Source organism: Alexandromys fortis, unplaced genomic scaffold, assembly GCF_014885135.2.
Source record: "Alexandromys fortis isolate MF-2015 unplaced genomic scaffold, M_Fortis_MF-2015_v1.1 scaffold_140, whole genome shotgun sequence".
Taxonomy (NCBI): Eukaryota; Metazoa; Chordata; class Mammalia; order Rodentia; family Cricetidae; genus Alexandromys; species Alexandromys fortis.
This window is the reverse complement of record NW_026068048.1, coordinates 4718421-4742308: the sequence shown is the minus strand read 5'-3', so window position 1 is coordinate 4742308 and position 23888 is coordinate 4718421. Positions and strand designations below refer to the sequence as shown.

The following is a 23888-nucleotide window of genomic DNA, read 5'->3' as shown; positions in this document are numbered from 1 at the left end:
AGCACTCGGGAGGCAGAAGCAGGCAGATCTCTGTGAGTTTGAAGCCATCCTGGTCTACAAGAGCTAGTTCCAGGACAGGCTCCAAAGCTATAGAGAAACCCTCTCTCGAAAAAAACCTAACCAAAACAAAACAAAAACAAAATAAATGCACTCGTGAACCCACCGAGGCTGTGGTTGCCTTCAGAAGACCTGTACTAGACCCACTCAGTCAATGCTCCAGCTGAGCAGGGGGAGCCCATAAACTCCCACCATAACTGAGAAGCTCTTGACAGCTGGTGGCTTCTAATTGAAGGAGAGCTAGTTCTCTTTAAGGGTGTGGCCCGCAGTGGATCCATAGTGATGTCTTGGGTGGACCCATGCCCCCTAGTATGTGGGCAGCTCAAATAGAATTTGGTGGGTTATAAAAATGAAAAGGCGTAAAGTTGGGAAGTGGCCGGGGACATGGGGGGAGTTGGAGAAGGAGGGTAAATATGACCAAAGTACCTGACATGAATATACGAAATACTCCAAGAGTTAACAAAGTAGTATATTTTAAAAAATAAGGTGCAGCCGGGCAGTGGTGGGGCGTGCATTTAATCCCAGTGCTGGTGTGGGGGGGGGGGCAGAGGCAGACGGATCTCTGCAGTTCAAGGCCACCTGGACTACAGAGCCAGCTCCAGGACAGCCAGGAGAAACAACCGCGTCCCAGAAAACAAACAACTACGTCAGGTGGCGCGCGACAGAACACACCCAACTTTAACCTCTGGTCTCCACACGCACACTGGTGAGCACACCCGCGAAAGCACATACAGATGCATGCAAACACGCAAACACAGAAAATACACACTAACCTAAAACGCACTCATGAAAAAATAAACCCAACATTTGGGGGAAGCTTGCCAAACCACAGAAGCAATATGTATGGCAGCCAGGTGCGGTAAGGTGCACCTGGAAACCCGGCAGTTAGGAGGCTGAGGCAGGGAGATGGGATGGCTACATAGATACCCTGTCTCAAAAGAAAAAAAAAGCAAAAATGGGTTCTAGGAATGTAGTTCGGGGCACCTGCCTAGCCATCTGTGCAGCGTTGGGTCCAAACTCCAGTATTGCTAACACGTAAAGTTAGACCCGGTGTCCTACGTGAGAAGTAGAGTCAGGAGTGCCGGGAGTTCAAGGCCAGCCTGAGCCACACGTGACTTTACTGCCTGGAAAAGGAATTTATTTTAATGGCATTTCTTCCCGCCCCAGACAGGTTTTCTCTGTGTAGCCTGGCTGTCCTCAGACAACTCACAAAGGTCCGCCTGCCTCTGCTTCCCAAGGGCTGGGATTAAAGGTGTACGCCTCCACTGTTCAGCTGAGCTCAGGGTCTTAGAGCTAGACAAGTGCTCTTTACTGAAGCACACCCTCCAGCCCTGGTGGTGCTTGCGAATGAAGACAGCTACTTGGGAGCTACTGTCTTTCAATAGAGCGAATCGCCAAATCGCGTCACGAGACTCGCCTGACCTAACATTCCAAGGAAACACAGGTCAGGCCTGAAAGGGAACTGCCCACCCGCCTGGATCAAGTTCACCAGCCACTCCTCCGGTGTCTGAATTTCTCTCAAGCATAAATGGGGAGTGGAGAAAATTGCAAGTCTGCTAACTGGTCTCATTCGCGCATGACTGACATCGGCAGGCCCCTTTTAGGCTAAAATGACATGGTTGGAAACCTCAGCTGAGCAGTGGTTGGCCATGTGCGCAACATGGCTTTTTTTTTTTTTACACTCGCTTTAATGTGGAATTTGGCACATGACCTATTTGGATCTCTACAAAAGTCATAAAATCCCCAGGTTTCTATGACACAGTTGCCTTTAAAAATGCCTGCATTCTTGTAACTCTCGCACTAAGCTAGATCTTAAAGAAACAACGCCACTAACAGGACTGAAGACATTCCTTCAAAGACTGCCTAGAGCCACAGAGCAATGGTGGGTCATTTTCTGATAACCTTGAGTCCTAAATTGCTACTACCTACGCTTCTCCAACTGGAATACCCCTGCTCCCCCAAACCCACACAGGGATGTGGTCTGGATTTGACAAGAGTGGAAGTTAAAAAAAAAAAGGGGAGCCAGATAAGGTGGCCCACACATTTAACCCTAGCACTTGGGAGGCAGAGGCAGGTAGATCTTTTGAGTTCAAGGCCAGCCTGGTCCACAGAAAAGGACAACCAGGGCTCCAAGGAGAAACCCTATCTTGAAAAATAAACAAACAAACAAACAAAGAAGACCCTGGCTAAGAGCTGCTCTTGCAGAAGACCTGTTTCCTAGTGGCTTACAACAGTCTCTAACTCCAGGGGGTCCACCACCCTCTTCTGGCCACTACCAGTACTGCATGAACAGGGTGCACATACATTCTTGTAGGCAAATACCCATATCTATCATAAAAATAACAATAATAATTTTAAATGCCCCTGATAAAGGTTTATTTATACCAAGAGATAAACAGTCTCTGCTTGAGAACAGAGGCCAAAGATGTTTTCAAAGTATTAACCAACTGTTCTTAAAAGCACTTTCTGCTCTTGCAGAGGATCTGGGTTAGGGTCCTAGTACCCACATTAGGTGACTTGCTGCTGCCCCTCACTCCAGATCCAGGGGAGCCTACGACCTCTGGCCTCCAAAGGCATCTTATGTATATGAGTTCCAGCTTGGGCTACATAGTGAGACTGTCTCCAAGAAAAACAACGGCAAGATGGCACTGAGGGTAAAGGCACTTACTACCAATTCTAATGACCTGAGTTCCATTTCTGGGACCCAACCGATGGAAGAAAAGAACCAGCCGCAAAGTCTCCTCTGACCTCTATACATCCATAAAGGCTTGCATGTCCATCTGTCTGCAAGTAAACACACATACACAGGACACATACACATACACACGCACACTTACACACAGAGAGAACACACAAATAAATCTATGTATATATAAATAAAGGTACATTTAAAAAAATTCTTTGAGAATAAAGACACTAAAACAGAGTATAATCTGTCTTTTGTCAGGCACACAAAAGAAGTTACGGAATCACCAAGGACACCAAGGACTAAGAACACCGCTCACTGTAGAGGACTTGCCTGCAGGCACAACATCCTGGGGTCCAGTCCCAGACCATAACAGGAACGGACAGCATGTCAGAATGATGACAGCAAGAGTTTCAGAGGAATCAATATACAAAATTCTCCTTCTAAGCGGCCAAGTGAGGTTTCGGGGTCACCTCACAGACATCACCCGACACTTGAATCATGGCATCTAAATCATTTCCACCCTGAGCCCAGAGCCCGCTGTTTGAGATTTACCTTGAGGATGACTGAAAAGTCAACTTCTTTGGTTTCCTTCAGGCCAAGAGGAATCAGAGGGATGGTGAAGGCCTCCCTATAAGAACACAAGAGGTACATGAACAACCTACCCCAGCCTAGCCCCTTTGCACCCATGGCCTTGCCTCCAACAGCCAGCTCAGATCCCTGACCCCCATCCTCTAGGTCAACCCAGCACAAACATCAGCATCCTAAGATGCTGGAGATGGAGCCTAACTCAGCAGGCCCCTACTGCCTTGACTAGACTCATCTCTGTCTTAGCTCTCTATCGACAATTGCGCTAGGGTTATATACAGGGCTGCCCAAATGCACGAGGCTCACATCTGGGGTTCTCACCATTCCCGACATGCATTTTGCGACACTGGACCTCCTCTAGGCTACAACCACTGTCACCTCCCTTGTCTACTAGTCACCACAGTGTGTGTGTGTGTGTGTGTGTGTACATGCGCATACTCGCACGTGTGTGTGTGTGTGTGTGTGTGTGTGTGTGTGTGTGTGTGTGTCCCGCCCCCCAATATCTCCCTGATAGAACCTCTCAACGCTCTCTTCTTTTAGGGGCACGTCATACCATGTATCTTACTGTACATCCCCCCCCCAGCGGCCACTTTGTCACCCCACAGATTGACCTGTGAATGCTCCCTGGACCTTACAGTCCTAAGGGCAGAGCCAGAAGGAAGTGTTGTGCTTTGCAAATAAGGAATTAGCTCTTTGACCTGTAACAAGAGACCTCCATGGGCCTCTGAGCCTGGCCCATGGAGAAGGCCAGGAATGCTGGGCAGGGTTGAGTGGACCGCGACTGAAAGCTGAAATGGCCCCTGTGGCACAATGGTGCTGAAGGCACGTGAGACCCAACCGGGGCCTGTAGCCTCCCGAGAAGACAAAAGCCTGGGGGAAGCAGGTACGCCTGGGTCTTACTGTTGGAGACCTCTCTGCAGGGCAGTGACTGCCCCATTGAGAAGAGGAACCACAGATAAGCTGACACTAGGGGACCTCCAGGGTGGCACCAACATGACTTTCTGTGGCCTGGGTCTCTCTGAGTTTTCTCATGACTTCTCTGCCCACCTCACAGAAGAGTTGAGAAACCTGAGGAACTAAGAAAGAGACAATTCACTTGGAAGACGTGAAAGGTGTCCCTTGGAATCCTCATGTCCCTCTACTTTTCCAGGTGATACTGGAGAAGAACCGAAACCACCGCGAGGAGTGGCCACACGGAGCTGCAAGCATTTACCTTTGTAGAAAGAACACCCTGCTCTTCTTCAACAGCGAACAGGAACCCAGGCTACTGCCCTGCCCAGAATGCCTGAGCCTCTTAGCCTTTATGGAGGAAACTAGAATCTAACACCAGAGCACAGGCTAAGAGAATCTTGCAGAGGAGGTGGGGTTGGGGTGGATTGGGTTTGTTGTTTGTTCTCCCTGGGTTTTTGAAACTGCACTAGGAGCCCACAGGTAAGCCAGACAAACACAGGTGTTGCAGGCCAAATAAGCCAGCAGGGTCCCGGCATGAATGCTTGTCTCTCCTTTTGAGAAATGCCCCAGGTGACAGACAAGGATTAGTATTAAGAAATGCACATTCCGAAGCGACTCAAAATGCTCTAGCGTCTTCCTTCTGCTGGTCCAGGAAACTACCTCTTGCTTCCACCCAGGCTCACCAACTTACTTCTTCAGAAGGCACAGCTCCCCATACAAAAGACAGGGGAGGGCATTTTGGTTATTTTGCTTTGTTGTGACACTTAGGAATGGGCCTTAGGCAAACTAAGCAAGCACTGCATCACTGAGCCACCTGGTAATTCTCCAGGGATTAGAGGCAGGGCCTCTACCACTAAGCCACACCTCAGCCCCTCACAGGAGGATTCTAGGCAGGGGCTCTACTACTGAGCCCCACCCCCAGCCCCTCACTGGGGGATTCTAGGCAGGGGCTCTACCACTGAGCCATGCCACCAACCCTTCACTGGAGGATTCTAGGCAGGGGATCTACCACTGAGCCACACTCCCAGCCCCTCAATGGGGGATTCTAGGCAGGGGCTCTACCACTGAGTTACATCTCCTGACCATTTTATTTTTACTCTGACACAATATCTTGCTATGTAGCTTGAGCTGGCTTCAAACTCATGATCCTCTTGTCTCAACTCACTGAATAGCTACGATTATTGCCCCAAGCTACCAGAACACATTGGTTATTTCTTCTTAAACATGGGCACTTCTCCACACCACACTCTTTGATTCACCTATAGGGTGCAGAGAACCAATCCTTGAGCTCTCCTGAGGGTCTTACCTCAAACACTCCCTGGGGAATGGGTTTGAATCTCAGTCTTCATTTCTCAAGTATTTTATTAGGGTCCATATCTAAAGTATCCCATTGTGCCATCTTCCTATGGGCATTTGGATGGGTTCCTCACTTTTCAGAGTAAAATACATACATCAAAGCAGTTTATACTTTTTGGCATCCAATCTGCATTCCAGGTCTTTCCCTACAAACCCCATCACAGGTTCATCCCTTTCACTCCAGTGGCGCTGCCCGGTCCACTACACCAGTTTGGTGCAGCATCCTGGATATGGACACACTATGAGGCCCAGAGAGCTTCTGGAAAACAGTGCTCACTCACTCGGTGCCCTGGTACACTCCCACGGAGATGTTGAGCCCCTCCAGCTCCTCCTTTAGCATCTGCAGGTCTGAGTTGACAAAGCTCAGCTCCAGGCGAACCTGCTCCCGCACCTTCTGGTTCGTGGCCACTCTGTTGAGAGAGAGAGAAAGAGAGGCTTTCAGCTTGTGTCCTTGTTGAGCCGTTCCTGCAAGGAATCTCAGGGGATGACTGTTAGATGCCATCAGATGACCACCTCCGAGACCCTGGGCTATCCTGACCACATCAGCCAAGAGATGGACCTGAGATGTGTCTAGCAACACTGCAAACTGCTGGGCATGAGTCCTGAGAAATCCTTAAAAGGAGTTAACCTCAAAAAGACCAAAACCAGACCAGACAGTGGGGGCTCATGCCTTTAATCCCAACACTTGGGAGGCAGAGGCAGGTGGATCTGTGTGAATTTGAGGCCAGCCTGGTCTACAAGAGCTAGTTCCAGGACAGCTAGGGCTGTTACACAGAGAAAGCCTGTCTTGAAAAACAAAAACAAAACAAAACAAAACAAAACAAAACAAAAAAAAAAACGGAAAACCTTCTCTCATCATCCACAAATAGGTCAAAAATTATCTCCTTAACACTTGCATGTACAAGGCCCTGGGTTCATTCCCAGCACTGCAAAAAGGAAGAGAAAAAAGATCATAAGAGTGATCTTATTGCTTTGTTCAGAAGAGGAAAGCAATCAGTCTTTGACCAGTAAATATGATGGTAGCTCCCAGCTTTCATAGAGAGATGCTCTTTGTCAGGTTTTATATAGTCCTTCTTTTTGAAAAGCAACTATCTATCTATTTATTTATTTTTGGTTTTTCAAGATTGGGTTTCTCTGTATAACAGCTCTGGCTGTCCTAGAACTCCCTATGTAGACCAGGATGGCCTTGAACTCAAAGAACCTGCCTCTCAAGGCACACATCTGGCTATCTCTGTCTGTCTGTCTTATCTATCTATCTATCTATCTATCTATCTATCTATCTATCTATCTATCTATCTATTTGAGACAGGGTCTCGTTATATAGTCCTGGCTCACAGACCTGGAACTCACTCTGTAGACCATGCTGGCCTTGTACTCACAGAGAGCTACTTATCTTTGCCTCCCAAGCTGGCATTAATGATATGTACCAGCCACACCTAGCTAAGATTTGTGTTTTTATTATAATTCTGTGTGTGTGTGTCTGTGTGCGCTCGCACGCGCGTGTGCCTGCATGAGTGCTGGACCTTGAGGAAGCCAGAGGTGTCAGGTTCTCCTGGAGCTGAAGTGGCAGACAGCTGTGAGCCACCTGTCATGGTGCTGAGACTCCAACTTGGGTCCTCTGCAAGAGCGGCACACACTCTTTAACTACTGAGCCAATTCTCCAACCTTGAACATGGTCATATTCATAGTCTAAGTTTTGTTCTGATTTGTTTGGCTTCTTTTTTTTTTTTTTTTTTGGTTTTTCGAGACAGGGTTTCTCTGTGGCTTTGGAGCCTGTCCTGGAACTACCTCTGTAGACCAGGCTGGTCTCGAACTCACAGAGATCCGCCTGCCTCTGCCTCCCAGGCTGGCCCCAAACTCTTAGTCCTCCTGTCTCTGCCTCCCAAGTGCTGGAATTAAAGACATGGGCCACCACCACCCAGCTCCAATGCACACTTTTACCGCTCCCTGTTGTGGATATTCCTTTACACTGTGATGTGGGATTCCCCTCTGTATGCGGTGACTACCATTAATAAAGAGAGAAAACTGCTTTGAGCCTATAGCAGAGCAGGACAGAACAGAGCTAGGCAGGAAAAACTAAACTGAATGCTGGGAGAAGGAAGGCGGAGTCAGAGAGAAGCCATGGAGCCTCAGCCGGAGACAGACATACCAGAACCTTGCCAGTAGGCCACAAGCCTCCTGGTAAAATATAAAATAATGGAAACAGGTTAAATTAGGATGTAAAAGCTTAGCCAATAAGAAGTTAGAGCTAATAGGCCAAGCAGTGATTTAATAATAGTATCTGTGTGGTTATTTTGGGAGTCTGGGTGGTCAGAAAATGAACAAGTGGCCTCCTACAACAACACTGTGTGAAGATGTGTCTGTCACTGTGATTGATCAATAGCTAGGCAGGAGGCATAGCCATGGCTTCAGGACAAAGAGAGGGAGAAAGAAAGGTGGGGTCCCCAGCGGGGACAGAGAAGGAACAGACATGTAGAAGGAGAGGTAAATGCCATGAGTCACATGGCAACTCATAGATGGATACAAATGGGCTAATTTAAGTTAGAAAAGCTAGTGGGGGAATGGAGAGATGGCTCAGTGGTTAAGAGCACTGGCTGCAATTCCAGAGGTCCTGAGTTCAATTCCCAGCAACCATGTGGTGGCTCACAACCACCTATAATGAGATCTGGCATGCAGGAATACATGCAGGCAGAATACTGTATATATAATAAACAAACAAACAAACAAACAAACAAACAAATAAATCTTTAAAAAAAGAGCTAGTGGGACAAGCCCAGGCTGTAGGCTGAGCTTTCATAATAAGTCTTGGTGTCATTATTTGGGAGCTGGTGGGACAGAGAAATACTTGTTACAGCTCCCTTCCCTCCTTCCCTTCATTTCGCTCTCTCTTCCTTTCTCAGTGTCCCATGTACTGAGATGACAGGATGAGCCCAGCTTAATTAACAACCTCAGTGGGAGAGCACTCCAGCATGAGAAAGGCTAGCACAGAAAGCGGGGTGTGTGTGTGTGTGTGTGTGTGTGTGTGTGTGTGTGTGTAGGGGGTGGAGGGGGGATTAGCTGAGAAGGGGGATTAGCTGAGAAGGGGATGCCAAAATTTATATGGAGCTGCAGAGAACCAAAAACAGCCAACATGATTTTGAGAAAGTAAAGCAAAGTCAAAGGATGTGTGCTATCGATATAAGATGTCACTACAGCCAGGCAGTGGTGGCATTGCACGCCTTTAACCCCAGCACTTGGGAGGCAGAGGCAGGTGGATCTGTGAGTTCGAGGCCAGCCAAGCCAGAGCAATTGGCTTTGGGTACAAAGATGCCTCAGAAATCAATCCTGAGGTTTGAGCAGTTTCTAGAACAGGTGAGGTTTTTTTCATGCATTCATTGGTGGAAGAAGCATTCTCAAATATGGTACACCTTGGCAAGATGGCAGGTGTTACCAGCAATCTCTGAGCCAGGCTATAGAATAGACAAATCTGGGACCATCTGGCTCTGGTCAGGGAGCAAGGATGGAGGATTGGGTTTGTTTGCAAGGATAGAGCGCTGGGTTTGTTGGTTACTGTGCTCCTTCCCCAGGCTGCTTTTTTTTTTTATATTTTTTTTTAATTAATTAATTTATTTATTATGTATACAATATTCTGTCTGTATGTATGCCTGATGGCCAGAAGAGGGCACCAGACCTCATTACAGATGGTTGTTAGCCACCATGTGGTTGCTGGGAATTGAACTCAGGACCTTTTGAAGAGCACGCAATGCTCTTAACCTCTGAGCCATCTCTCCAGCCCTCCAGGCTGCTTTTCTTAATGAAAAGAGATGGCTTCCATGGACCTTCTCAGAGGAAGGTGGCCTTTTTACAGCCGTGGCCCAGTTGTGCGTCTCTCTCTGAGACCGTAGCCTGGCAACTGAACCCAAGTCTGAGAGGCATCAGGCAGAGAGTGTTTTGGCTCATGCCTGTCCAGAAAAACTACACCACCACAACTCTGTGACCTGTGTCACAAAGGAAGAATCAGTTCACTCAGTTTTCACAAGGGAGTGTGTAGGTGCTATAAGAGCCATTTGGGAAGACAAGACCCCGCAGTTAGTGCCCTCAGAAGTCAAGCCACCAGTGTAAATAGCCTGGCCACAACCAACTTCTTCCTTCCACTACCAAACACACGCCACACGATTTCCATCAACCTGGAGCCTCTGGGGTCTTTTCTTTCCTTTGAGACAAGGTCCCATGCATCCCAGCCTAGCCTTACATGTGACCTGTCTACCATGCAAAGTTCCCACGTGACAATGGCTCCTCGGCCTCAAGTTCTAAAGGATAAGAAGTGTCCCCCCAAAGTTGATGTGTTGCAGGCTTGTTCTTCAAGCCATGCTCAGATATGGGACGCTGAAGAAGTGGCTGGCTGATGAGGGTCTCTGACTTCATCAATATTAACCCACGGATGGCGTCAGGAGGTGATGGCATTGGGGGCAGTGGTGGGAACATTAGGAGGTGGGGCCTGGTTAGAGAAAGGCCATTGGGTGCATGCCCTTGAAAGACATTACCTTGTCCCCTGTCCTGTCAGTCACATGCACCTGATCAGGGATAGTCTTCCTTTCCTTAGGCCCAGAGTCAAGGGATCCAGCTGACTACGGACTGAAACTCCAATGAGCTCACTAAATCCAGCCTATCATTTTGCTGTTGTTTTTTGGTTTGTTTTGCTTTTGTTTGCTTTGTTTTGTTTTGAAGACAGGGTCTCTCTGTGTAACAGCTCTGGCTGTTCTGGAACTCACTTTGTGGACCAGGCTGGCCTCAAACTCACAATGATTCACCTGCCTCTGCTCCCCCCCCCAAGTGCTGGAATTAAAGGCGGATGCTACCACCACCTGACTTTTTGGGTTTTTGAGACGTTTCTCTGTGTAGCCCTGGCTGTCCTGGAACTCTCACTATAGACCAAGCTGGCTTGAATTCACAGAGATCTGTTTGCCTCTGCCTCCGAGTGATGGTTAAAGTCCTGCGCTGCCACCACCCGGCTACATCCAGTCTCTTTGAATTGGTTCCCCCCTCAAATATTTGTCACAGCCATGAAATGTCCAATGCAAAAATAAATGGGAATTTTCCATTCTGATCCATGTGTCCCTGTTTGTTTTTGTGTGGTCCTAGGATGACACACCCAGTGCTCTATAACTGAATCCCATCAGCTCTTCATTTTTGGTTTAGAGTAATTTCATTTTCCTCCAAACCTTTTAGTAAAGCTGTCCCTCTGAGAATGGCTCCACCCTGACTCTGTGTCTCCCACAGTCTTTGGAGACCATATTGGGACTGCTTAACCAACTCTGGCAAGTTGTCTTTACTCTGCCAGTTTGCTCTGCCAGACTGTGCCCACATCCCACTCTGCCAGCCCGACTCAAGTATGGAGGCAGTGGGGTGGGGGTGAAGGGTGTTTCCACCATGTGCCCCATACAGGCCCTTGGCTAAGGCATCAGATATGGCCCCAGTGTGGGAAGAAGGCAGGTCCAGGATCAGGCATCAGCCTGAAGGTCAAGGGAACTCAGACATCCCACTGCACAGTCATGCTCAAGCCCCCATGAACTGACCTCTCTATAGCCAGGGCCACCCCAGCGGGACCCTTGGACCTAGCCATCGCAGAGTGAACTGGAGGCCTGCAACTTATTCACTTGGCTGTCAGTGTGTCATTTTTTTCACCCCTTAACTGGTTGTCAATATTTCTAAGTTCAGGGATCCTAAGATTTTTAAACCCTGGCATGGTGGAACAGGCCTAAAATCCTGCATCTGGGAGAGGCAAAGGTAGGGGGACCTTGAGTTTCAGGCCAGCCAGGGCTACAAAGTGAGGCTCTTTTCGCAACAAAAACAAAACAACAAAACAAAGAACAGGACTGGGACTATATCTCGGTTACCCATATATAGAATTTCGGGTGTGGTAGCAAACACCAGCAATCTCAGCCTGCAGGAGGCAGACACAGGAGGATCATCACAACTTCAAGGTCCAGCCTAGGCTACATAGTGATTTCCAGGCCAACCAAGGCTACATAGTGAGACCTTGTCTTAAAAAAGAAAGGAAGGGAGAAAGAAAGTGGGAGGGAGGGAAGGTGAAGGAGGGAGGGAGAGAGAGAAGAAGAGGAGAAGGGAAGGGAAGGGAAGAGAAGAGAAGGCCTGGGTGTTATGATACATGTCTGTTAGCAGCACTAAGGAGGCTGAAACAGGATATTTCCCAACTTCCGGGCCAGCCTGGGCTATAGGCTGCACACTCTCCCATCCCTACCATTCCCATAGCTCCCAGCATGGAGCCCAGCCCTGTCCCTCTCCAGCATGTATACTGACTGACACACAGAAGCCCCAGAGCAAGGCTCTCCTGGTTGAGTCTAACTAGCAGTGGAAGGCCATCTGGAGGTCCAGCCAGAACGGTTACCCAGCCTGTTCTCTGCCCAAAGAACTAGTTCATTAAAACCAAACAACCCGGTAGCTTGCTCTAATCTCTGTCTCATAAATACTATATGGTTTCTGCCTCAGCTTTCTCAAGGGAGGGACAGGAAGTGGGAGGACAGAGGACAGCCAGTGCCCAGCCTGCAGCGGCACTTCAAGGTGCTGGTTATCTCCCCTGACAGCTCTAGGACGCTCACAGACTCCTGGATGACATGGGAAGGGGAGGACCTTCAGGGACGTGAAACCTGGCCATTCACAGCACCTGCCCAGTCACGGTGGCCTGTGCCGTTCAAGGCGGAGACCCTCGTTTCCAAGCCTGCCTTGATCGGGATGTTTTCCCAAAGGCCCTCTTGCCCACATTGTAACTATCCTCACCTAGGAACCTTAGTGGGACACCTCACAGACTGAGGCCAGGCCAGCCAGGCCCAAAGCACGGCGGCAATTACCTGCTGCTAGTAGCGGCAGCCGGGGACACCGTGGGACCAGAGTGAGGCTTGGCCTGATGCCCTCATGATTTCAGGAAGCTTGAGTCAGATTAATAAATACCTCAAGGTTCCTCCAAACAGGGGTGTTTAACTTATCAGTCTCCGGGAGAATCATTTACAACCCTGCCCCACCCTCAGCCTATCAGCTACACAACTGCCAACCTGACCATTGGATTGAGCCTGGGCCTCAGAGGGGCTGTTTTGTTCACAGAACAAGGCAGACGTTACAGCCCTAGTATCTGCTATAAAAACTTCAATTCAGGGCTAGTCAGGTGGCTCAGTAGATAAAGGTGTTCACTGCCAGGCTGACGGGATGAGTTCGGTCCCCAGGATTTCACGCGTTTGAAGGGAACAGACTCCACAGAGTGATACACCCACATGGACGCATGCCCATACACACACAAAGAGGTAAAAGCAGGAGTTCAGGGTCATCTTTAACTACATGATAAGTTTTAAGATAGCCTAGGCTACAAGAGACCCTGACTCATAAAACCAAATAACTCTCCTGTAAGCCTCCGTGGACTAGGGGTTGAGGCCCAGGTTGGCACGGGAAAGCGCCTGCCTCACACAATACCAATGACTTGGGTTTGCTATGTGCTCCAGTGCCAGAAGCCAGACCCGGCCTCAAAAAGATGGAAGGCGAGAGAACAATACCCAAAGGTCGTCCTCTGAGGGAGGAAATCTCACTCGAGGAGACAAAAGCAAGTTGGCACACTGCACTTAAGGGTGTGGGGATGATTTCCAGCTGTCTAGACGAGGGCACAGCTTTCCTGAGCTGTGCTTGGTAAGTAATTATTTTATCCCCACGGCACAGCAGTGAGTACCCAGCAGAACCCGCTCTGCCTCTCTCATTAACTCGCTCCTTTTTCTAGACAGGGTTTTGTCATATCGCCCAGGTGTTTCAAACTCCAGGGTTTCAAGCAATCCTCCTGCCTCGGCCCTTAAGTAGCTGAAACCACAGGTATATGCCACCATATCCTACTTATGATTCCTCTCACTGGAAAGGTAGACGCTAGTAATACAAATGTCCCGTTCTCTTCTTTCTGCTCCCCCATCCCTTATCCAGGCAGCACACATTGACCAAGCACCGACTCTCTCTACCAGATGTAACTCTGGGCAGTGGAAAAGGGAGGCATGTCCAGAGCAAGTGCCAAGACAGTACTGGACTTCCAAACAAGATGGCTTCGATGGTGGGGGAGGGGAGGCTGGAAAGATGCTCAGCTGTTAAGAGCACTGGCCCCTCCTGCAGAGAACCCAAGTTCCGTTCCCAGCACTACCATGGCGGCTCACAACCATCTGCAATTCCAGTTCCAGGGATCTGCAATACTGTCTTCTGGCCTCTACGTGCACCAGGGATCACAAGGTGTACACACATACACGCAGGCACTCATACACATAAAATTAAACAAATCTCAAACACACACACACACACAAACACACACACACACATGGCTGTGGTTCCACTGTCTGTCACGATTCTCCACAAACACAGGGAGTCTGTCTTTAACATGACAAAGCTCTAGGAAGAAAAGGACCTGTTCAGACGCCCCCAGATGAGCAGGAATCTCAAAGCTGAAAAGCAAGAGCCCAGCCGAGGGTGTGGGCTCTGTTAATCCATCACATAGACAGGCCCTCAGGAGAGCCAGGGCTCCCGACTGAGATGGCGAAGCCAGAGGTACCCACTTCAGAAGGTTCTCCGCTCCTGTCCGCATCCGCACAGCCTTCAGGATCTGCTGGTTCAGGGCAGCCCTTTGGTTCTGCAGCTTGCTCCGGCCAGTTTGTGCAAGGGGATTACAGCCCTGATTGGAAAATAAGAGACAGCCCTTCAGAGAGGAGTCACACCAAAAATGATGACATTCTGTAGAACAGGGGAAAAATGCTTAACCAATCCATAAAGTCTCATCAACACAGCCGACTACTCAAATGTGAACTGAACAGGGAAGACACCAATGGACACGCTGAAGAGGCCAGGGAAACGCCCACAAGGTCTCAACCCTACTCATGGAACCACAGGCAACGGAGGAAAGCCGGGAGTGGGGCGGTGGATCTCCCCAAGGAAGAGCACAGCAGTTTGTATTTAGCGTACCAAAGGGACAGCCCTGAAAACATATATACTAGTAACATTATACGAACTGGTGATATTTAAGTATGTATATTTGTACACATATATAGCTCGCTATAGCAATTAGTGAGCAAGTGGCCATGAACTTCGAGGAAGGGGAAGGGGCCTATAGGAGGGTTTAGAGAAAAGTGAAGGGAGAAATGTGGCAATTATAATCTCAAAATAAATTTTTAATGACACTGTAGAAAACATATAAAATAAAAAAAGGCATAAAAATGCAAAAATCATAAAAATGCAGTCCCCAAACTGACACTGTGAGACCGGACATGGTGGCCCACACCTTTATTACCAACACTCGGGAGGCAGAGGCAGGCTGATCTCTGTGAGCTTGAGGCCAGCCTGGTCTACAAAGCAAGTTCCAGGACAGCTAGGCTGTTACCCAGAGAAACCCTGTCTTGAAAACCAAAAGCAGCAACAAAAAACGAAACAGACACTGTGAGTTGGCCTCTCTTGCCTCAGTCTATTGTCCCACCATGTTGGTGACACTGACTGTCCTCTTCCCCTAGCTTTAAAATGCACCAGCGTGTATGTAGCAGCCCACGGGAGCTCATTACAAAGTACCCACTGCCCTGCACTGGCCCAATCTCCAAAATCAAGGAAGGGAGCAAGTCGTGATGATGATGAACCGCTGTTGGCTTCTCCATTAGAGCACCATGCACCAACCCCAAATTACAGCAACAAATAAAACTGGACAAAAATTCAAAACAAGCCGGGCAGAGGTAGCGCACCCCCCTCCCCTTAATCCCAGCATGAGTTCAAGGACAGCCTGGTCTACAGAGCTAGTTCCAGTACATCTAGGACTGTTACACAGAGAAACCCTGTCTCAAAACACCAAAATAATAATAGTAACATAAAAATAAAAATTTAAAAAATGGTCTAATGATACTAAGGTATGAATTGGGCAGTGCTGGCACACACCTTTAACCTCAGCACTTGGGAGGCAGAGGCAGGTGGATCTCTGAGTTCGAGGCCAGCCTATTCTGCAGTGAGTTCTAAGATAGCCAGTGCTACACAGTGAAAGCCTGTCTCAAAATACGAAAAACAAAACCCAAACAAACAAAAAAACTGACTAGGATGCTAAGGCATAGCAAAGGCAGGAAAGATTACACTGTATCTGAGATGCTTGAGAAATGAGATTTTAGTTGCTCTTACCTCAGAAAAGAAAACAAATAATATCTGTACAGAGTTACATTTGTGTAAGTATTTCCCTATCTGATAGCATTAAGTTACAGAACTGAAACGGACACAATGTGATTTTGTACCCATTTGACCAGTCATGGAGTAACAAACAATACGTGTAATCTTAGCACAGCTGAGGCTGGGGGGGAGGGGGTGTCATCATACAGAAGCTGGGTGTCACAGTGAAAACCGGTCAGCAAAGCAAAAGCACCACCTACCCAACCATTTAAAGCCTCCAGGCCCGGGAAAAAGCCCCCCAACCAACAAGCAGTGCCTACTGGGCTTGTTCAAGGCCCAGTTCAGTCCCCAACCGAATAAATAAAGGAGCACCCAAGTCTGGTTTTGTTTGTTTGTTAACTTCTTCACAGCAACACACAGTCGTCACCTAGTTCTGATTTTAGAATATTTTAGCATCTCAAAAAATAAACTGAGTATCCACTAGGACCATCCCTCATGCCTGAGCCCTGCCAGACTTGCTCATTCTGGATATTTCACACAAATAGAACTATTCAATATGCAGTCTTCTGTGTCTGTCTTCTTCCACACAATACATCCCTGTGTGTGCGTGTATGCGTGCACGCATGTGTGTGTGTGTGTGTGTGCTAGTGGAGGCCAGTGGACAACCCCGGGTGTCATTCCTCAGGCGCCATCCACCTATGTGCTGGTTGACACAACCTCTCACTGTCTGGTCAGAGGCCGGGGCTCCTCCATTGCTGCCTCAGCAATGTTTACAAGTGTCATCCTGTCTGGCTTCTGTTCCTTTACATGGGTTCTGGGGATTGAACTCAAATCCTCCAAGCTTCCTCCTTCCCCTCCCCGATAACCCCATTATTATTTTGTTTCATTGTTATCTGAAAGGGTCTTATTTATTGTATAGCCCAGGGTAGCCTTAATCTGTTGTCCCCCTGCCTCAGTTTCCTACATTCTTACAGCCGAGTCCATCACACCTGGCTAGCATGTTGTTTTCAAAGTTCACCCAGATCGCAGCCTGCACCAGTCGCTCTTTCGTTGTTAGATAAGCGTAGAGCATTTGTTCTGTTTAACATTCACCAGTCGCTGGACACCTGAAGTGTTCTCATTGTTTGCTGTCACAAATAAGCCAGAGGCCCAGTTTGGTGTCCCATACCTACAGTCTCAGCACTTCGGGACTGCGAACAGATCAGGAAGTCAAGGGCAGTCTTAGCGACAAGTTAAAGATCAGTCTGGGCTACAAGAGACCCCGAACCAAAAAAAAAAAAGTTTTTTGTTTTTTTTTTTAATTTAAAAAAATTAAATAAAATAAGAGGAGAAACCTTGAGAAAGGAAAAAAACTCATTTCTTGACCCTTTAGCCCAAAGGCCACTGATCAGGGGGCCCCTGCGCAGTTTGGAGGGTGCATAACCTGCTTTTCTCTCCCTAGGGTTCACACAATGTGTGTGTGTGTGTACACGCACACACACACATGCTCACACACACCTTTAATTCCAGCACTCCTCGGGAGGCAGGGGCAAGCCGACCTCTGTGAGTTCAAGGCCAGCCTTCTGCTTTATAGCACAGCCAGGGCTGTTACACAGAGAAACTGTCTCAAAAACAAAGACAAAACTAAAGAACAGCTAAAGTCTCATTTCCCACACAAGCTTGTTCTTTGAACAAGCATTGCTGATTTTATTTTCTGTGTACCTAGAGGTCATGTGGCTAAGTCTATGTTTAACCATTTGAGAAACTAGCAGATAATTTGCCAATTTCTATTTTATATTCCCATTAGCAAATATTCCACGCGCTCGCTTCCTCACTGGTAGACTCCAGCAAGTTCTCCACCACTGAGCCCCACCCCAGTTCTTCTCTGACAGATTCAGGCAAGTCCCCTTTATTACTGAGCTACAGCCCTCCACCTGCTGGGTTTTTATTTCTTTAATGACAGCCATCTGTCTTCGTTAGGTTTCTATGGCTGTGATAAAACACCACGACCAAAGCCGACCTGGGAGGAAAATGTTTTATTTCATCTTACAACTCTCTGGTCACACTCCGTCATCACTTCCCAAGTCAGGGCAAAAACTCAAAGCAAGAACCTAGGAGCAGAAACTGCAGCAGAAGCCAGACAGCTGCCCACTGGCTTGTTCCCCACTCTGTCTTCCTTCCTATACCACCACCCCCACTGCCCTGCCCACAAGTCAGTCTTGCGCTGGCATTTTCTCTTCCCAGGTATGCCCGGGTTTATGTCAAGTTGACATCAAGGTTAGCCAGCGCACCATCCGGGTGTGTGTGGTATGTCACCGTGAGTCAACTTTTTCACTGGCTTGGGTTAGGGGATGTGACTCAACAACAGAGGGCTTGCCTAGCGTGTGCAAGGCCTTGGGTTTCATTTCTAGTATTGCCCACCTCTCCTACAAAAAAAGTAAAATAAAATCACTCTGGTCATGGCAGAGACTATTGCTAAGAGACCTTAGACCCTGACTAAGTCAGTAAGAATTCTTTCCCTGTGTCACTTCCTTGGCTGGTCCTTAGACATAGAAATCTGGCCCAGAGAGTGGCAAGTCTTTTTCATGGGTCTGTAGACATCATTTGAATGTCTTTTCTGAGGAATTACTGACTCAAACCCTTTGCCCATTTTAAAACTGGGTTATCTTATTTGCCGAGATTAAAGAGCCTTTTTTCTTCTTTTGGTTTTTTTTTTATTATTATTATTAATGTGTTTTTGGTTTGTTTAAGGCGGGGTCTCTCTGTGCAGCCCAGGTCAGCTTTCAATTACAGTGATCCTCCTGCCGCAGCTTTCTGAACACTGAGATTATAAGTGTACATTGTCACACCTAGTTTCCAAAAGTATCATTTATTATTATCATGAGCGGGTTATTACCTACACACTTGTCATGGCATGTGTATAAAGATCAGAGAAAACTTGCAGGAGTCAGTTCCTTCTTCCTGCCAAGCACCTGTGTGGGTCCTGGGATTCAATGTCAGGTTGCCAACCTTAACAACAATCACCTTACCTGTTAAGCCACCTCATCTGCCCCCGAAATATTATTTTTCATCTTTGCAAAACTAGAAACTCGGTCTCCCAGAACTCAAGTCTTCTTAGGTGAACACTCTCATAGGCTGATCGCTTAGACGTCTTTATCAGCATCTGCCTGTGGTTTCCTGAGGTATTTGTTTCTTTCCTTTTTCCTTCTGCAGTGCTGGCAGCTGAACTCACTAGACAAGTGCTCTACCCCTGGGGTACATCCCTAACCTCCCTCCACCTCTAGGGTCTTTAAATTATCGCCTATCAACTTTCAGATCATTTAAACCTAATGGTGCCCTCCCTAGCTCAGACAGGCGGGGCCTGAGAGAGGACCACATTCCTTGGTGAGGCTTATCTGTAGGGCCAGTGGCTACTCCCTGGGAGTGTTCTGGTAGGAAATGTTCTCAGATGGAGCTGCCCCTGCCAACTCAGGAACCTTACACCTTACAACCTCAACCACCTCTTCCCTTACCCCCACCCGCCACACTCATAGCCTGGACCCCTAGGAGGGAGAGGCAGGTTATCTACAGCTCAACCCACTCAGGGGCCCCACAATCTGGCCTTTGGACTAGAGAGAAATGAGGTACCATTCTTCCTCAGGAATTTCTCATATTCTCTTCCCAGAAAGGGACCATCATCTCTCCAGCACAAAATTCCACCCTTGCACCCCACCCAGTTTTCAGTCCCATGATGACAATTTCCTCCTTATTCCAATTGCTTATGTTACATTTGCATTGGTGGTTGAGCAGTGAGCATGGCTGCCTTCTAAACTGCACAGATACTCAGAACCTGAGGTGAAGGAATCTTAAAACAAGTGTCTTTTAATTTAGATCATTAATCCCTGATTTTTAAACTTGAAATGAGAAAACTGTTTCCAGCACTTTAAGTCTGAAGTGGGAGAATTGGGTGTTCAAGGCCAGCCTGGTCTATATAGTGAATTTGAAGTCAGCCTTTGCCAGATAGGCAGACCATGGGGTCAGGGGCAAAGAGAGTAGGGCTCAACAGTTAAGACCTTGTACCTCTCCTGTAGAGGACCAGCACCCAATCCGCTGGCTCACAACTGCTCCAAGGGATCCAACACCTCTGGCCACGTGGGCCCCTCTGGTATACACACACACACACACACACACACACACACACACACACACGCACAGTTTTTAAATCTGGGGGCTAGGTGGGCTAGATCTTGGTGTCGTGCTTCTCTGGCATGCATGAAGTCCGTGTGAGCATGCCTGCAATCCCAGCACTCTGAAGGGAAAGGAGGTATGATGAGAAGAAATGGGCCAGCCTGGGCTGCATGAGATTCCTTTTAAGGAGCATGGGGATGTCTTCCTTTTTTCCCCAGAAACTACTATATTTTTTTTTCAGATTTTACTTATTTTTATTTTGTGTGTGTGAGCGTTTGCCTGCATTTGTTTGTGTGCACAAGTGTGCGATGCCTGCGAAGGACAGAAGGGAGTGTCAGATCCCCTAGAACTGGGGTTCCAGGCAGTCATAGACAGGCTTGCCCCCCCCCCCCCCCGGGAATGCAGGGACTGGGTCTGCAGCCAGAGAGAGCTGCAAGTGCTCCTACCTGTTAAGCCATTAAAAATGGTTTTACTCGCCCCAGGCGGATCTCTGTGAGTTCAAGACCAGCCTGGTCTACAGAGTTAGTTCCAGGACAGGCTCCAAAGCCACAGAGAAACCCTGTCTCAAAAAAAAAAAAAAAAAAATGGTTTTACTCTTAAGTTGATTTAAGAGTAATGGGCTGAACATCACTATGAAGGGTTGGTCCCGCTTGCCTCAAAATGCTACAGCTCACCTGGTCTGTTTTACAGATACTTTCATAGTGAAGTCCTTCTTGAAGCTCAGCTACGCATCCATCCCGGTTTATGAATAAGAACTTTCTCCTGCTCCTATACCTTTCCTACCTCCTGGAATCCCTGCCTACGCAGCCCACAGACTTAGGGTCCAGTTTCTAGATAAAGCTCAGGAATGCAGGGGATTAAACTGCACTGAGTCACTGGCCCCAGAACTAACTCCATTACTTTTTACTGACAGGTAGGAATGCTGGATGCTGCTGCAACTGACAAAAACCACCCATCCAGCCGCTTGCAAAGTTCCCAGACAGGTAAATGGAGGCAAGACCCCCAGAAAGAAGCCCTGGTACCACAAGGGGCTGAGTCACCCAGGAGGCCCTGCTGAGTGTTGATGAGTCCTTTTCTGAGAGAACCCACCACACATTTCTCACCCTGGTCTTATCTTGTGTGTGCATACGCCTACATGCGTGCGTGCATGCATGAGTGTGTGCATGTGGTAGTGGTGGTGATGGGATTTGAACCCAGGGCCTCGCATATGCCAGACAAGTATTCTGCCACTGAGCAACACCCAGCCCTAAAATTTGGTCATGTTAGCAAGTTTCTTGATTTTTGTCACGCTATAGATGTAACCTGGTGTCTCATGTTAGGTAAGCAAGTGTTCTGCCATTGAGCTCCACTGCCAGCCCTTTGACCTTGTCTGATAGTGAGCCTCTCACCCTAAACAGCTTCCAACTAGCTCAGTGCCTCTTCCATGTCACCAGAAGCAGCTCCCACACCATCGTGTCCCAGAGCTCAGGCACAACTGAGTTAACCCGTCTGTTAGCTTTAAGAGCCACTATTAACGGAGTCCTATAGACGTTGAGTGACAGGCAGGCAGTACAAGCTTGCTATCCCAGCATTTGGAAGGCTGGGGAAAGAGTATGTATTCAAAGTCAGCCTGAGCTATATAACAAGACTTTCTTTAAAAGATAAAATAAAAGTAGATAAATAAATAAACCCCAAACAGACTTTCAAAGAAAGAAGTGTACTACACAGGTCCATTTGGTTCCCTCGAAAGATTAGATTGGGTCTCACAGTGGTGGCTCATGCCTTTAATCCCAGCACAGGCTGGCTTCAAACTCACAGAGATCCAGCTGCTTCTGCTTCCCAAGTGCTGGGATTAAAGGTGTGTGTCATCAGGCCCAGCTCAGTTACTCTTAAAACAGGAAAGGGGGTATTAGAGAAATTGCTCAGTGGTTAAGAGGGTTTGTTGCTCTTACAAAAGACCAAGTTTGGTTCCAGCACACACATACATTCATGCACATGGACACACACATTCCACTGGCACCTCCTCTCATGGACACAAACCTACACTCAAGCAAGCACACACACATAGTTGAAAGTAAAAATATGCCTTAAGGAAGGAAGGAAGGAAGGAAGGAAGGAAGGAAGGAAGGAAGGAAGGAAGGAAGGAAGGAAGGAAGGAAGGGTAGTCAGACAGCTAATACCCAGGAAAAGCTTTGGGGCCACTTCCCAGGTGTCAAGCCACTATGTGAATGCTGGCATAGCATCCTGGACCCTATGCTGCTAGGAGGCAAGGAGAGTGGGCAGCTGGAGCCCCTGGCAGCAGGCTGGAATGGACTTCAGCTGGTTCTTCCCACCCCTAGTCTGGAAGGTGGCTGCAGTTGCGCAGCTGTGGAGGCTGCTCAGTCAGCTCACTTGCCAGCCCTGTGTTTCCTGGCTGAGGGCTGCCGGTTTCTCTCACACTGCTTGGGGGAACATCCCTCACCTCATAGCCTGGGACGGTTAGAGAGCTGCACCTCTGTTCTCCCACCCCCTTCCCAAGAGGAAGAACATGGACTCATGCCCAATACTTAGAAAATCAAGTCCCTGGAACTAAGACTGAATCAGGGAAAAGTACAGGGGTGGAGAATGTCACCCTGAGATTGTCAACAGGAGGCCCTTGCTGGTAGTGTCAGCGCACAGCTATAATCCCAGCACTTCAGAGACAGGAGGATCACCATGCTTTGCATACTGAGACTGCACCTCAAGACAGGGTGGGGGGATCAAGCTGCAGTAGGAAAGAGAGTGTTTCCCTGGAAATGGAATCTGCTAGAGGGAACAGACTAGGAAAAAAAAAAAAAAAAAAAAAACAAAACAGGTTTCCCTGTGTAGCCCTGGCTGCCCTAGAGCTCACTCTGGAGACCAAGATGGCCTTGAACTCACAGATGCCTGCCTGCGTCTGAGATTAAAGAGGTCGCGTGTCACCACTTTAGTGGCAGCTTTTGGACTCTTGATCAAGCTGGAGCTGAAGCCATTGCTCTGGATTTCTCAGTTACAGGATCCAACTCGTTACCTTCATTGCCTAGGCTACTTTTTTTAATATTTATTTTATTTATTTATTATGTATACAATATTCTGTCTGCTTGTATGCCTGCAGGCCCGAAGAGGGCACCAGACCTCTTTACAGATGGTTGTGAGCCACCATGTGGTTGCTGGGAATTGAACTCAGGACCTTTGGAAGAACAGGCAATGCTCTTAACCACTGAGCCATCTCTCCAGCCCCTGCCTAGGCTACTTTTAAACCAAAGTTTAACTTCCACACTATAAAACATACAAATCTTAAGTGCATAATTCAATGCAGAATGCATTTGGACAACATATATGCCTATAGAATCTCCACTCTATTCAAAATCTAAAAAGTTTCCATCATTCCAAGCAATCAATACTAGGCTTTTTTTTAAAACTTATTACATTTTATATATGAGTATGCTCACATGTGTGTGAGATCACATGGATGTGTGCATTCACAGACATGCATACATACACATGTATGGTGCACATGTATCATAGTGCTTGTGTGGCGGTCAGAGGAGAACTCTTGGGAGTCACTTTCTCCTTCCACCTTGTGGATTCTGCAGAGCAAATGCAGCTCCTCAGACTCTGCACGCTTTGACAGCCGGACCATCTCATAGTCCTAATGCTTCGATTTTCCTCACCTACACTTCTGTGTGTTCTCACACTGCATAAACAGAATCAACGTCCATCTTTAGTTTTCCCAACAACATGTCTTGAGATTTGCCCATGATGCTACTACATCCAATGTTTGTTCCTTTCTTATTGCTGAGTAAACGTCCATCACAGGATGCCAAGTGTGATGGTACACATCCGGGGTCCCAGCGCTCAGGAGGTGAGGCGGGAGTATCAGGAGTTCAAAACTAGGCTGGGCTACATAGCAAGAGCAGTCTTAAAATAAAGATATAAGTAAACATTAAGGTGTGTTCATCTTTTGGGACGACTGTAACGG

General features: G+C 47.8%; 1 protein-coding gene across 1 annotated transcript in view; it reads right to left on the bottom strand.

Annotated features, from left to right (window-relative positions):
* Rhpn2 (rhophilin Rho GTPase binding protein 2) overlaps positions 1 to 23888 on the bottom strand; it is a 56933-nt gene that overhangs the window by 25379 nt on the left and 7666 nt on the right. Inside the window, 3 exon segments of the mRNA XM_050118955.1 lie at positions 3299 to 3374; positions 5920 to 6048; positions 14209 to 14324. Of these exon segments, the coding sequence (XP_049974912.1) occupies positions 3299 to 3374; positions 5920 to 6048; positions 14209 to 14324 (321 nt within the window).